Raw genomic sequence first — 14,963 nt, 5'->3', positions numbered from 1 at the left:
AACTTATGACACAACTTCAGGAGTTATTGGACAAAGGTTTCATTCGACCTAGTTCATCGCCCTGGGGAGCCCCTATGTTATTTGTAAAGAAGAAAGACGGGAGCATGAGAATGTGCATCGATTACAGAGAGCTGAACAAAGTGACGATAAAGAACAAGTACCCGTTGCCAAGGATCGATGACCTGTTCGACCAGTTGCAAGGTTCGAGCTATTTCTTGAAGATCGATCTTAGGTCGGGATACCATCAACTAAAGGTGAGAGAGCAGGGTATCGAAAAGACTGCGTTTAGAACAAGATATGGGCACTATGAATTTTTGGTTATGTCGTTCGGACTAACCAATGCCCCAGAAGCTTTCATGGACTTGATGAATAGGGTTTGTAAACCATTCCTAGATAAATTCGTGATAGTATTCATAAACGACATCTTGATTTATTCGAAAAGCAAGCAGGAGCATGAAAAGCATCTGCGTAAAGTGCTAGAAGTCCTGAAAATGGAGAAGCTGTATGCAAAGTTCTCCAAATGTGAATTTTGGATTCAAGAAGTACAATTTTTAGGTCATGTGGTTAACCAAGAAGGAATAATGGTTGACCTAGCAAAGATTGAAGCTGTGATGAAGTGGGAACAACCAAAAAGCCCTATGGAGATTCGAAGCTTTTTAGGATTAGCTGGATATTACCGAAGTTTTATCCAAGGCTTTTCTTCGATTGCTACTCCATTAACAGCTTTGACCCACAAAGGAGCTACTTATGCTTGGAATGAGAAACATAAGGAAGCCTTTGAGAAGTTGAAGAAGAGATTGTGTGAAGCACCGATTCTTTCGTTGCCTGAAGGAGTTGATGACTTCGCAGTTTATAACGATGCATCTGGAGTTGGGTTAGGTTGTGTTCTGACCCAAATGGATAAAGTGATAGCGTATGCATCAAGGCAATTGAAGGAACATGAAAAGAACTACCCCAATCACGAACTGGAGTTGGCAGCGGTAGTATTTGCCTTAAAGATATGGAGGCATGATCTTTATGGCACAAAGTGTAAACTTTTCACTGATCATAAGAGTCTTCAATATCTCTTTAATCAGAAGGAATTAAACATGAGGCAACGACGTTGGCTAGAGTTACTCAAGGACTACGATTGTGAGATACTTTACCACCCTGGTAAAGCAAATGTTGTTGCTGATGCTCTCAGTCGAAAGGTAAACCTTGAAAAGAAAAGGCCAAGAGCGTTGAGAATTGAAGTTGTCTCGACAATTGTGGAAAGTATAAAGAAAGCTCAAGAGGAAGCTTTATAGAAAAATGACCGAAAGGAAGAACGTTTGGGCAAAACGTTAGTATTCGGTACAAACAACCAAGGGTTGAAGGTATTCAAAGATAGGATTTGGGTACCTAAGACGGGCGGAGTAAGAGATCTTCTGATGGAAGAAGCTCACAAGACCATGTACTCAATTCATCCTGGCAGTACAAAAATGTATAGGGATCTAAAACCCTATTATTGGTGGTCGACGATAAAGCTCGATGTTGCTAAGTATGTGGTCGAGTGTGTAACTTGTGCTAGGGTTAAGGCACAACATCAGAAATCGTATGGGAGTTTAGAACCTTTACCCGTACCCATGGGTAAATGGGAAGACGTCCCCATGGATTTTGTGACTAAACTGACCAGAACAAGGAACGGTCACGACATGATTTGGGTGGTCGTTGATCGCTTCACTAACAATGCGCATTTCATAGCAGCCAAAGAGAAATGGTCTATGGATAAACTTGCGAATTCTTACGTGAAGGAAATTGTGAGGCTTCACGGTGTTCCGTTAACGATCGTATCTGATCATGACAGCCGTTTTACCTCAAGATTTTGGAGGAGTCTACAAGAGGAATTGGGTACCAAGTTGTGTTTAAGTACAACTTACCATCCGCAAACCGATGGTCAGAGCGAACGAACGATTCAGACATTGGAGGATATGCTAAGAGCATGTACCATAGAATTCCAAGGTAACTGGGATGAACACTTACCTCTAGTAGAATTCTCCTATAATAATAGTTTCCACTCAAGCATTAAGATGGCACCTTATCATGCTTTGTATGGAGAAAAGTGTCGAACGCCATCATGTTGGCTGGAAGCTGGAGAAAAGCAGTTTATGGGACCTGAAATAGTCCATCAGACTGCTGAAAAGTTAAAAGTGATAAGGGAAAGGATGTTAGCTGCTCAAGATCGACAAAAGAGTTATGCTGACAAGAAAAGACAACCGATAACCTTTGAAGTTAGAGATTCGGTTTTACTCAAAGTCTCGCCGTGGAAGGGACTTATAAGATTTGGGAATCGAGGAAAGTTGAGTCCAAGGTTTATTGGACCGTTCAAAGTTCTTCAGAAGATCGGGAATCAAGCTTACAAGCTAGAATTACCGGAAGAACTGGAAGGTATTCATAACACCTTTCATGTGTGTTATTTGAGAAATTTCACGGGAGATGTGCCCGACATAATTCCGATTTCTGAGTTAAGGTTGGATGAAAACAAGAGGTTGATCGAAGAACCTAAGACAATCGTTGACCGTAAGACTATGAAGTTACGACGCAAGATGGTCGATTTAGTGCTTGTGCGCTGGAAACATACGAATGAACCAAATCTCACTTGGGAAACGGAGAGTGACATGATGAGTCGCTACCCGCAGTTGCTTAGTGATATGTGATTCCGGGGACGGAATCATCCTAAGGGGAGAGAATTGTAACACTCGTGTTTCTAGCCTAGGCATTTATATTGAGGTAATAGTCTAGGTTAACCTTTGTAACTCATTTTGAAGAAATGAAAAGGAATTATGTGAATATTATGTGAATTATGTGTTTTATGCTTAATTATTAGGGCTTAATATTATGTGAATTATGTGTTTTATGCTTAATTATTGGTCCCATATCAGTGAAGGTTGTAAGGACCAGTTGAGTGTGGAAGGGTTTTAGGGAGTCCAGACGCGAACCCGCGTCCAAATCCGCGATCATACTCGGCGAGTCTAGACTCCAACTCGCTGAGTCTCCTCACAAATTATCAAAAATAAATAAATGAATAATACCTGGGGATCCGGGCTGTTACAATTCTCCCCCACTAGAACTAGACTTCGCCCTCGAAGTCTCGCTCTACAAATAACTCTGGATGCTGCTCACGCATCTCATGCTCCGGTTCCCAAGTCATCTCGGACCCCTTCCGATGCTGCCACTGAACCAAAACCAGGGGTACCTCCTTGTTCCTCAGAACCTTGATTTTCCGATCTCTGATGGCCACTGGTCTCTCAGCATAATTCAGGCTCGCATCCACCTGAATATCCTCTAATGGAACCACTGTCGAATCATCGGCTATACACTTCCTCAGTTGTGATACATGAAAAGTGTTGTGAATCTGCCCCAACTCTGTTGGCAAATCCAAACGATAGGCTACCCGGCCTACCCTCGCGGTCACTCGGAATGGACCAATATATCGGGGCCCCAACTTGCCCCTTTTCCTGAATCGAATCACTCCTTTCCAAGGAGAGACCTTCAGGAGTACAAGGTCGCCGACCTGAAACTCAAGCTCAGACCGGCGTCTGTCTGCATAACTCTTCTGACGACTCTGAGCGGTCAACAACCTCTGTCTGACCTGTTGGATCTGCTCTGTCATGTGAAGCACGATCTCTGTACTGCCCATCAACTCAATCTCGCTTCTGAGGTCAGATCCGCTCCAACAACTCATAGATCTGGCCCTCCCAAGCACATTCATCACGTAAAGTCACAATCTTGGCTACCATGCAACGCCTACAAGGCTTCTTTTGAAGAAATGACCTCTAAAATGGTAACCTAAGTCTCCAACTCAAAAGGAAAGGCATAAAGCATGGCATTTGGGACTCTCTGGACCTTCTAAGGTCCAGATCTAGGTACCATATCCCCATGGGACCTCTCATACTTCCAAACACAAGGCAAACAAGGCATGAAGAAACCCTAGATTTGACCATATCAAGAAAAACACGAGTATAAGCTCTGAATGTTACCTCAAATAGCCTCTTCTGCCGAAATGGGAGTAGATCCAAGCTCCCCAACTCTCCTAGTTTGGCCTTCCTCTTCCTTTCTTGCAAATACACACAAAAATGGTGAATAATGGCCTCTTATCTCACTCACAAGAACTCTCAGCTGCTCTGGTGCTCTCAAGGTCGAAGGTAGCCGCAATGAAGGGGTTTAAGGTCCTTTAAATAGGGCTCAAGGCCGGGAAATTAGGGTTTCATTAAACAGCGCGGACTCGCCGAGTCCATTCCTTGGACTCGCCGAGTCCAGACGCGAACCCGCGTCCAAATCTGCGATCATACTCGGCGAGTCTAGGCTCCAACTCGCCGAGTCTCCTCACAAATTATCAAAAATAAATAAATGAATAATACATGGGGATCCGGGCTGTTATAGGGCGCTTGTTGATCATCTTGATCAATTAAGTGTCTTGTTGGAGTCGGTTTGTTTGTGTAATAGTCCTGATTCTTCGCGGTGTTCAATTGGTCCAAGTGATACGTTTGTGGTAAAGGAGCTAGAAGTAGATTGGGTAACTTGAATCTCCCTTCAAGTGGTTTGGTCACTAGGTGGAATACCTTTCTTCCTATTAAAATTAATATTTTTGTTTGGAGAATGCTTTTGGATAGGCTTCCTACGAGATGTAACTTGGATAGAATAGGGGTTGATCTTGAGTCTTTGCTTTGTCTGTGTTGTGAAGTGGAACAAGAGGAAATGAATCATCTATTTTTCGAGTGTAACTTTGCACGTCTTCTTTTGCTTAAAGTTGCTAAGTGGGTGGATAAGTCAATTCCTACTTTTCGTAAAGTGGCAAATTTTTTATATGGATTGATTGTATTTCGGCCGCCCGGTTCCAAAGGGTGATCGTGGAATCGATTTGTGCTACTCTTATTTGGGTTTTATGGACGTATCGGAACAACCTTGTTTTTGGCAACAAGAAGTGCAAGAAAGAGTTTATGTTTGATTCTATCATTTCCTTTTCTTATAACTGGTATTGTAATAGGAATCATAAAGTTAGCAAAAATTGGAATGAGTGGATGCTTAATCCTCTCATGAACTAATTTGTTCTTGTTTGTTAGCTCTTTGCTAGCCTTTTTAATACATTTAGCCGTTCAAAAAAAAATGATATCCAATTATTATTATATTTATTGCAATTATTACATTAAAATATTATGTGAAATTTAATAAAATATAAAAGCTTATATTATGTGAAATTTAATAAAATATAAAAGCTTATAAAATGACACGTGGAAAAAGAATTAATTCAAAATAACATTTGGCAAATTTAATGAGAGTTCGACAAGTAGTAAAAAAAAAATTATTTATTAGAGAGGACTTGACATCTTATTATAGTTGGTTTTATTCCATTAAATATCAAGTTGACATTCAATTTCTTTACACCAAATCTATTAAACCATAGTGGATGGCGGATGCTATTATCTCGAATGGTTTTCCCTAAAACAATAGCATTTTGTAAAATTATCGGTCTCCTTTTAAGTTGCAAGTTGCAGACACTGGTATTCTTATGGTTGGATCTTAAACAAGCCTACTGTTTGACCAACAAACAATATATAATTCATTATATTTGTACACATCCTTTAGGACGAACATGCATCCACGTTAGAATCTATGGTGCTCTAATTTTAATCAACTCTACATCAATCCATATTGAAGATTCTGGTCTTCATCCCAGTCATGGAGGTACCGCCTATACGGATTCTACCTAAAACAAACATCAAAATCTCTGAATATAACAAGGAATTTTTTCCTGCTAATTGATAAGTCCAGCACCACATTACGCCAAAACCCAAACCTAAACTGTATCATCTAGTTCACACAGTAGAAACACAGATCAAATCTGCTATATAATCACTTAGTTAAACATCAATCCATATTCTCGATTCATATATAGTAGAAAAAACATGGTGTTTTCCCGTGTTCTCATGGCTGCACTCTTTGTGATTCTAATTATCTCATCTTGCAGTGGTAAGCCTGTTTCAACATCTTGGTCCTTGTATATATTGTTCTTGTTTCTCTAGAGCTAATGAATGCTTTCATCTGTTTTTTGATCATACAGCTGCAAACTCAAATCTTTTCAGGGAGTACATTGGTGCTGAATCTGACTCGGTTAAGTTATCAGATGTTCCTATCAACTCTAAAGTTGAAGTCCATTTTATCCTAGCATTCGCAATTGATTACACTTCAGATAATCACCCATCACCCACCAATGGCAAATTCAATGTTTTCTGGGAAACTAAAAATTTGGGTCCTTCGGCAATAGCATCGGTCAAAGCCAAGAACTCTAATGTCAAAGTGGCTGTTAGCTTGGGTGGCGATAGTGTTGTTCATGATAAAAATAAGGTTTTTTTTTCTCCAAAATCTATCAACTCATGGGTCCAAAATGCAGTTTCTTCATTAACGAGCATGATCAAACAGTACAATTTGGATGGTATTGACATCGACTATGAACATTTTAGGTCGCATGATGAGGAAACTTTTGTTGAATGTATAGGACGGCTTATAATAATTCTAAAGAAAAACCGGATCATCAAATTTGCTTCTATCGCCCCCTATGAAGATGAAGGACCAGTTCAAAGAAATTACTTGGCTTTATGGAAGAAATATGGACATGTTATTGATTATGTGAATTTCCAGTTTTATGCTTATGATCAGATTAGTGTTTCACAGTTTGTAAAACACTTTCATCATCAACAGGCTTCAAGTTATAAAGGAAGTCAGCTTCTAGCAAGCTTCATAAGCAAAGGTAACTTAGGTTTGCCTCCTAATAAGGGATTCTTTGAGGCCTGCAAAGAGTTGAAGAGAGATGGAAAGCTCGGAGGCATATTTGTTTGGTGTGCGGACGAATCCAAAGAGTTCGGTTTTAGATATGAAAAAGCTGCGCTGGCCTTATTGGCAGCATGATCATCATCTTTATTTCATTATGCATGCATATATGGGCATATATGATATGATAATAATTAATAATATGTTCGATTTCATATGTCCGTAGTTTCCTTTCTTCTTCCTTCCAAATAAGAAATAAGATACTGTCTCTTGAATCATATTCGAAATTGTATTGTAATAACTGGATCAGAACATCATGACTTCTTCAGGTTTAAAAAAATCATGTATTAATTTCTACTAAACGTTTCAACTCCTATTCCAATTAATCATATAGAATCCGATAAAAAAAAGAATATTGGAAACTGAAGATCAAGATAAATTCATCAATCTCCGGGTTAATTTACATATAACAAATAATATCAAGAAACAAAAGACACGCAAAGACAATTATGGCAGGTTTTGTATACCTGTAAAGGTTGCTATGACAAAAAACTTGGCGTTTATGGCAATGTGGCGTTGACTACATGGTTTTTGTACTTTTACGCGGAAACTCAGAACATGATTAAAACAAAAAAGCTTTCAATTAAACAAATAAATAGAAATTACATGGGACTTGGAATAGATTTTTAACCTATTATTCAAGACAGAAAATATACAATTAATTAACATATAATATAACAACAGTAGAAGCACACTTACGCCACTTTAATTAACACTAATTAATCCGATCACATCGTAAACAATATATATGTCAGAAAGCTCCTCTATATAACTGTTGGCTTCCTATTTCTGTTCAACAACCTTCAAGCTTTCAACATAATCTGGTCTTTGAAGTTTGATTATTATGGGCTTCTCCAAACTTTTCATTGCTCTTCTCATTCTCATGCTACAAGTGCTTTTAGGGGTGGCATCATCAACACAAGAAAATATTAATGCACCAAAATCAGACCTATTCCGTGAATATATTGGAGCAGAATTCAACGGTGTCAAATTTACAGACCTACCCATCAATCCCAATGTCGAATTCCATTATCTACTTGCATTTGCAATTGATTATACCACTTCATCTTCTTCATCCCCCACCGATGGTAAATTCAATGTGTTCTGGGATACAGATAATCTCAGCCCTTCTCAAGTCTCTTCAATCAAGAGTCAGCATAGCAATGTCAAAGTAGGTTTGAGCTTAGGAGGAGACAGCGTGGGAGGAGGAAGCTGTTACTTCAGCCCTTCATCGGTGGATTCATGGGTTTCAAATGCTGTTTCTTCCCTCACTAAGATCATCCAAGAGTATAACTTGGATGGGATTGATATCGACTACGAGCATTTTCATGCAGATCCTGATACCTTTGCTGAGTGCATCGGGAAGCTTGTAACAACCCTCAAGAAAAATGGAGTCATCTCTTTTGCATCTATAGCTCCATTTGATGATGATGAAGTTCAAAGCCACTACTTGGCTCTTTGGAAGAACTATGCCCACGTCATAGACTATGTCAATTTCCAGTTTTATGCATACGACCAGGGGACCACCATCTCACAGTTTATCAAGTACTTTCAGACACAAAGCTCAAACTATAAAGGTGGTAATATCTTGGCTAGTATGTCCACCGATGGAAGTGGAGGTTTATCACCAGAGAATGGCTTCTTCACTGCTTGTAATCGGCTAAAAAGTCAAGGGAAGCTTGGTGGGATCTTTGTATGGTCTGCAGATGATTCCAAGGCTTCAGGTTTTCGCTATGAGAAGCAATCACAAGCTTTGCTAGCAGCCCCTCGTTAGTATGTATGTATATATATTTTGTTGTGTTTCTATGTGGTTGTAAAAGCGTAGATGTACGTACAATATGATTATCTACTAGTGAAATTATACAAATATATATTGTTTGTGACTTGTGATCATAGGTTCAAGTAAATTAAACTTTAATCTGGTAGAAGATATGCATCCACTGTTGGATAAATTAGGGTTTTAGTTGGAGATATGGATACCACTTGGATCGTGACAACACTTTCCGAACTGATATTTCTACCATATGTCTGGGTTGCAAGAAATTCAGCCTAAGATAATCCAAGAGGACACTTACGATTCTAGGCACAGAAATAGTAAGGCAAATTGCTAGAAAGATTCTAAGAGTAATTGAATAAAAACGAGAGCTAAATTTTGTGTGTCTCTTCTCAAAAGGAAGAATCGTTTATATGATAAACGAGATTAGGGTTTCATTAGGGTTAGGCCGTTATGAGTTTTTGTAGAAGCAAGTTAGGAAATCCGAAATTTAATGAGGATTTAGGGTTTCCAAAAACCAGGGGCGGCTCAACTAATTTGGGGGCTCTAAGAAAACAAAAAAATTGGGGCCCTTCAAGTAAGCTGACAGTTTCGCACTTGAGACCTTTAGTTTTATAAACCAATGCTTTTACCACTAGGCCAAGCTTCAACTTGTCTTTGTAACCCAAGAAATATATGTATATATACATATATAATAGAACAAGATTTAAAATTAGGGCCCTTTAGAATTAGGGGCCCTAAGCTTTTGCTTAGTTTTGCAAAGGGTAGAACCGGCCCTACCAAAAACTAACGAGTTTCATTAGTTTTACCATAATCATCCTTAAGAATTTGAATTTTCCACTATGTTCACATATGTAAAATTCGTAGAGGTTTTGGGGCGCTGCCCCTAGACCCCACCAAAGGGTCGCCGCCCCTTTGGAAACCCCGAACCCAGGGGCGCTGCCCCAGACCCCCGACTTGTCGTCGAACCGGCTTCTATTTCGATCTTATACATGCGTGCACTCCGCACAAACTCGTACATAAATTAGAGTACAAATTATGAAACCCCTTAGCTCACATGTTAGTTCCAATTACATAAAATGACATGGTGACACTAAACTCACCAACATCCACTTGAGGTTTGTTGAAGTTCTCGTTGTCGATCTTTGTTATAAGTATGATGGGTACAAGAAGCAATAACATTAACCAAGAACATGAGTATTTGGGTGGAAACTATCCTTGCGAGAAAAACCACAAGGCACACAAATTTGTATTAATAAATCGTCTTGGAGAATAAGGTATTACATGGCATAGAAAATCATAATTAGAAAAGAGAGTAGAACACAAAAGAATAATTAAAATTATGACTAATAGACTTCATTTATAAGCCTTGTACAAATAAAAGGAAGTAATGCATCGGCACCCTTTGTATTGGAGATACTAGATATGACAAAAACCTTTTTTCATAGACAATGTGGATTTAATCTTCAACATGGTTTCTCTTCTTTTTCTTTAAGGTGACAGCTCAGCACATGATTTAAACCAACGATCCTTCATTAATTAACAAATTCCACAATGGAATTTTCAAATTTCTTTTCACTCTGAAATCTTTATTAGTTATGGCATCACCGAAATCAGTCAAATTTCATGAATATATAGGATCGGAAGGCAATAATGTAAAATTTTCAGAGGTGGAGCTAGGAATTTTGGTATGGGGTACAAACATATATTGTCAAGAATCAATATAGTAAATGCAAAGAGTTTCTTAATTTTTAAACTCGTAAATCAAAAAAAATTAAGTAAAAGTTATAATTGAATCTGCCTATTCGTCATTTCTTGAAATTGATCAATGATATCTTCATCACGAACACATAGACACACATCTTTCTCAATAAAAGTGACTAAACGGTTGTTTAAAACTTGATTGTCCATGTTATTCCACAACTTATTTTTGACATGTGTAATTCCAGAAAAAACTCTCTCTATTTTTTGTTGTAGCTATCGGAAGAATCAACACTAACTTTATAAGCAAAAACACGAGTGGATAAGTCACATGATTGTTTGGATCAACAAGCCTCATCGCAAGGGAACTAACGATGTGTATATTTTGGATCATTTAGAAGCACCCTCGTTAGTATGTATGTATATATATTGTTGTGTTTCTATGTGATTGTAAAATTGTATATGTATGTACAATATGATTATCTACTAGTGAAATGATACAAATATATGTTGTTTGTGAATTGTGATCAAAGGTTCAAGTAGAATTTAATGTGGTAGAAGATATGCATCCACTTGAGGTTTGTTGAAGTTCTTGTTGTCGATCTTTGTTATAAGTATGATGGGCACAAGAAGCAATAACATTAACCAAGAACGTGAGTATTTGGGTGGAAACTATCCTTGCGGGAAAACCCACAAGGCACACAAACTTGTATTACTAAATCAAGTTGGAGAACAAGGTATTACATGGCATAGAAAATCATTAATGTGAAAGAGAGAAGAAGAGAATGGAATAATTAAAATTATGACTAAAAGACTTTATTTATAGCCTTGTGCAAAGAATATCCTAAGACTACTAAATAAAAGGAAGTAATGCATCGACACCCTTTGTATTCATGTGGAGATACTAGATATGACAAAAACTGTTTTTCAAACAATGTAGATTTAATCTTCAAACATGGTTTGTCTTTTTTTTTAAGGTGGCAGCTCAGAACATGATTTCAACCAACGATCCTTCATTAATTAATTAATGATCCTTCATTAATTAATTAACAGTTTCCAAATAGGATTCTTGAATAGGGTGGGTAGGTTAAGGAATGTCATTGTCATTCATCTCCTTCTCATATACATAAAACTGGAAATCAAAGATATGAATTTAGTCGATGATAAGGATTACTACATTAAACTTATCCCAAGCCCAAAAATATCATATAAATAAAAGGTGCTCGAACAAAGTTCTTAGACCATAGCCCAATGGAAAATGAAAACCAATAGAAAAATACACAACTAAAAACGTTTTCTAATTTTTCAAAAACAGAAAATGAAAAGTGAATAAGTTTTAACTAAACGTGTTTTCTAATTTTCTGAAGAAAAATTAAAACAGAAAAGGAAAATTGTTTTTTCGTAACTAAACGTAACCTTAGGGTGCGTTTGGTTGTGGAAAATTTTCCAATTTTGAAAACATGTTTGGTTGATTCAATTTTCAAAAAAAAAAATCCAAGAAAATGAAAATGTTTTATTTTATAAATTGTACTTAAATTAGAAAAGTGATTTTTAGAGTTCTCTAAAGTTTTTCTAAATTTCTAAAATGAAAAATTAAAATTATACTGGTTTCAAACAAACACGTTTTCTAAAATTTTCAGTTTCCAAGAAAAACATAAATTTTGAGAACACATTTGGTTTTTTTAGGTTTCCAAAGTTTTCTAACAAAATGAAAATTTTCATTTTTTCAAATTGTATGTTAATTGAAAAGGTGGGGTTTTTTATTTTCAATAGTTTTCAATTTCTAAAATATAAACCCAACAACACGCCTACCCCTCAATCCAACACCCACACCCACCTCTACCTCACCCCACCCCCACCCACTCTACCTCAATCCCCACATCTACCTCACCCCCACCCACCACCTACACACCAATCCCCATGTTTTCTAATTTTCTAAAATGAAAAGTGAAAAGTAATAGAAAATGTACGACCAAACATGTTTTCTAATTTTCTAAAATATAAAATAAAAACTCCACTAGCTCAACCAAAAACGTTTTCTAAAATTTTTGCTAAAACTGAAAAGAAAAACTCAGTTCCATTTGTTGAAAATGTTTTCTAGGAAAATAAAAACAATGGTGGGGGTGTTTGGTTGTGACGGCAACGGAGTGGCGACGATGATGGTGGTGGTGGTGGTTGTAGCGGCAACGAGGTGGTGATGACAGGAGGTAGTGGTGGCAGCAGCAATTGTGGCGGTGATGGTGATGGCGGCGGCGTTGGTAGTAGTGTTGGTGATGGGGTAGTGGTGGTGGTGGTGGTGATGGTAGGTCGGTGATTGTGGTAGTGGTGTTTGGTGGGTGGGTGGGTGTATGTGTGTAGGTATGTGTGGGGGTGGGTGGGTGTTTGTAGGTGTGGGGGTAGGTGTATGTGTATGTGTATGTGTGTGGGGGTATAGATAGGGGTGGGGTGGGTATGTGTGTGTGTGTATGTTTGTGCGTGCATGTATGTATGTTTATGGGGTAGGGTGGGTGGGTGTATATGTGTTTGTGGGGGTGGGTGTGGGTGTGTGTTTGTAGGGGTGGATGTGGGTGTGTGTAGGGGTGTGTGTGTTTGTGGGTGGGGGTGAGGTGGAGGTGGATGTTTGCATGTGTTTGTGGGAGCGTGTGTGTTTGTGTGTGTGTGTGTGTGTTTATTTGTAGGGGTGGGAGTGGGAGTGGGCTTGGGAATGGATGGGTGTGGGTAGGTAAGGGTGTGGTAGGTTGGGGGTGTTAAGGTGGGTGTAGGTAGAAATGGGTATGGTGGTAGTGGGTGTGTTTATATTTGACAAAATTGCAAGAATGGTCCCTATGGTATGTCAAAACTAGCAAGTTTGGTCCAAACAAATTTGGACTCGCAAGGGTGGTCCAAAAGTTTCATTTTGTTGCAAGTTTGGTCCAATTTGGTTTGATTTTTATAAAATTATGATTTTGCACTTTGTATTTTCCAGTTTTTTATTACATAAATCAAAAAAAATGCTCTCTCTCTCTCTCATGTTATCCATCCTAGATACATCTTCTTACCTATCTTCTTCTTCTTCCTCAAGAACATCTTTCGTTACCACCACCGTTCAACCACCGCAATTCGCCACTTCATCTCCACCTAAATCAGTCCAGATGAACACACACATAAATCAACACTAACATCCATCAATTTTTCAACGGATTCAATAAAACACACACACAATTACATAGAGAAAGAGAGAGAGAGAGAGAGAGAGAGAGAGAGAGAGGGAGATTAAACATACACGCACACACACACACACAAACTCGAACAAAACCAATTATTTGGCGAAGATGACGGGGAATCAGAACGTCACCACCACCACGACTTGGAAAACGAGATAGAGAGACGAAGGACTGTGTACAAACCCTTCTTCAGAGAGAGAGAGAGAGAGAGAGAGAGAGATGAGTATTTTCTTTTTTATATTTTTGTAATAAAATAACTGAAAAAGGAAAATACCAAGGACAAAATCATCATTTTATTAAAAAAAAACAAAACAAAAAACAAAACAAAATGGACCAAACTTGCAACAATGATTATCGGTTTTCTAAAAAATTTCAACTTCTTTGTAATTTTAGAAAACTGAAAATTTTCATTTTCCATGAAAAATTTAGAAAAATAGACGAACTAAGCGCATTTTCAAAATTTTTATTTTTCTTGGAAAAAATTTCCGAAATACGGCTCATTTTTCCGCAACTAAACACAACCTTAAAGTATGTTTGGTAGGGTGTGTATGGGGCGGTTTGATTCGGTTATTGGTCAAAACCGAACCATAACCATTACAATTGGTTAATGTATTTCGATAACCATTGGGTAGCGGTTAATATTGGGTATTGTCGCACCCCAAAACCAATAATGGCGGAATACGATTCGGGGTGGAGGACGTCATGTACAGTATCATCACAATTGCATAATAGTAAAAACAAGAAACAACCATTTCATTTACATAGTGAGTTTAAATACAAGCGTGTTCTGTAAAGTTTCAATAGACACCAAAATATATCAAAAATAAAAGATGGGTCTTGTATGCTCCATCTTCTCCAAAATGCTGCACCTGTACCTGTCTATCTTTGACCTGAGGATACAAGTTATTTTGAAAACGAGTATCAGCATAAAGCTGGTGAGTTCACAAGAATTTAGTGTGGTTGATGTATAAAATGTTTTAAAACTTATAGTGTGAAAAGCTGTAATTTATGTTTATAAGTAGTAGAAAACCCTAGAAAATCCTATATTTTCCAGAAAGTACATTGTAAGTGAAATCCTTTAAGTTGCGTGTAAGTTTTATCCTTGAAAACCTTTAGATGTAAAAGTATAGTAGTAAATCTCCAGTATGTAGTGTGGATAAGGAAAAGTTATGCTTGTTGTCAGTAGTAGTGGTGCAAACTTCCATTAGTAATAGATACTTACTTACTACGAGATGTTAGCTTAGACTTTAGTCTTAGTGTATTAATGTGGATATAAGTGTATTCCTTTATGTGACCAATAGTGTGAGAAATAGAGAGTCGGACGACCTTCCCGGTCATACGTAGTGTAGTGAAGTAGTGCCACCCCTGAGCCTGGTCGGCTCGGACTGTAGTTAACAGTCGGGATATAATAGTGTCTGCCCCGTATAGATCTATACATG

At 38.0% G+C, this 14,963-nt stretch overlaps 1 protein-coding gene and 1 pseudogene across 1 annotated transcript; both read left to right on the top strand.

The window, feature by feature from the left end:
- Nucleotides 1-5,705: 5,705 nt before the first annotated feature.
- On the top strand, nt 5,706-7,001 carry LOC145069308 (chitinase 2-like). The gene is made up of 2 exons (XM_079016246.1): nt 5,706-5,988; nt 6,080-7,001. The coding sequence occupies exons 1-2, from the start codon at nt 5,925-5,927 to the stop codon at nt 6,922-6,924; spliced, it is 909 nt and encodes a 302-aa protein (XP_078872372.1). The 5' UTR covers nt 5,706-5,924; the 3' UTR covers nt 6,925-7,001.
- A 294-nt stretch (nt 7,002-7,295) lies between these two features.
- LOC145067315 (chitinase 2 pseudogene) lies at nt 7,296-8,647 on the top strand (annotated as a pseudogene).
- The last annotated feature ends 6,316 nt before the right edge of the window (nt 8,648-14,963 follow it).

This window comes from Lactuca serriola, chromosome 8, assembly GCF_051521515.1.
Source record: "Lactuca serriola cultivar US96UC23 chromosome 8, Lser_US96UC23_V15, whole genome shotgun sequence".
NCBI classification, from domain to species: Eukaryota; Viridiplantae; Streptophyta; class Magnoliopsida; order Asterales; family Asteraceae; genus Lactuca; species Lactuca serriola.
Note: the sequence above shows the minus strand (reverse complement) of the source record. Positions and strands in the feature narration are given on the sequence as shown.

Bases quoted from the DNA above. Each gene is read 5' to 3' on its own strand.
- LOC145069308 (XM_079016246.1), top strand. From the start codon at position 5,925: ATGGTGTTTTCCCGTGTTCTCATGGCTGCACTCTTTGTGATTCTAATT. The intron at 5,989-6,079 runs GTAAGCCTGTTT...TTGATCATACAG, and splicing joins AATTATCTCATCTTGCAGTG to CTGCAAACTCAAATCTTTTC.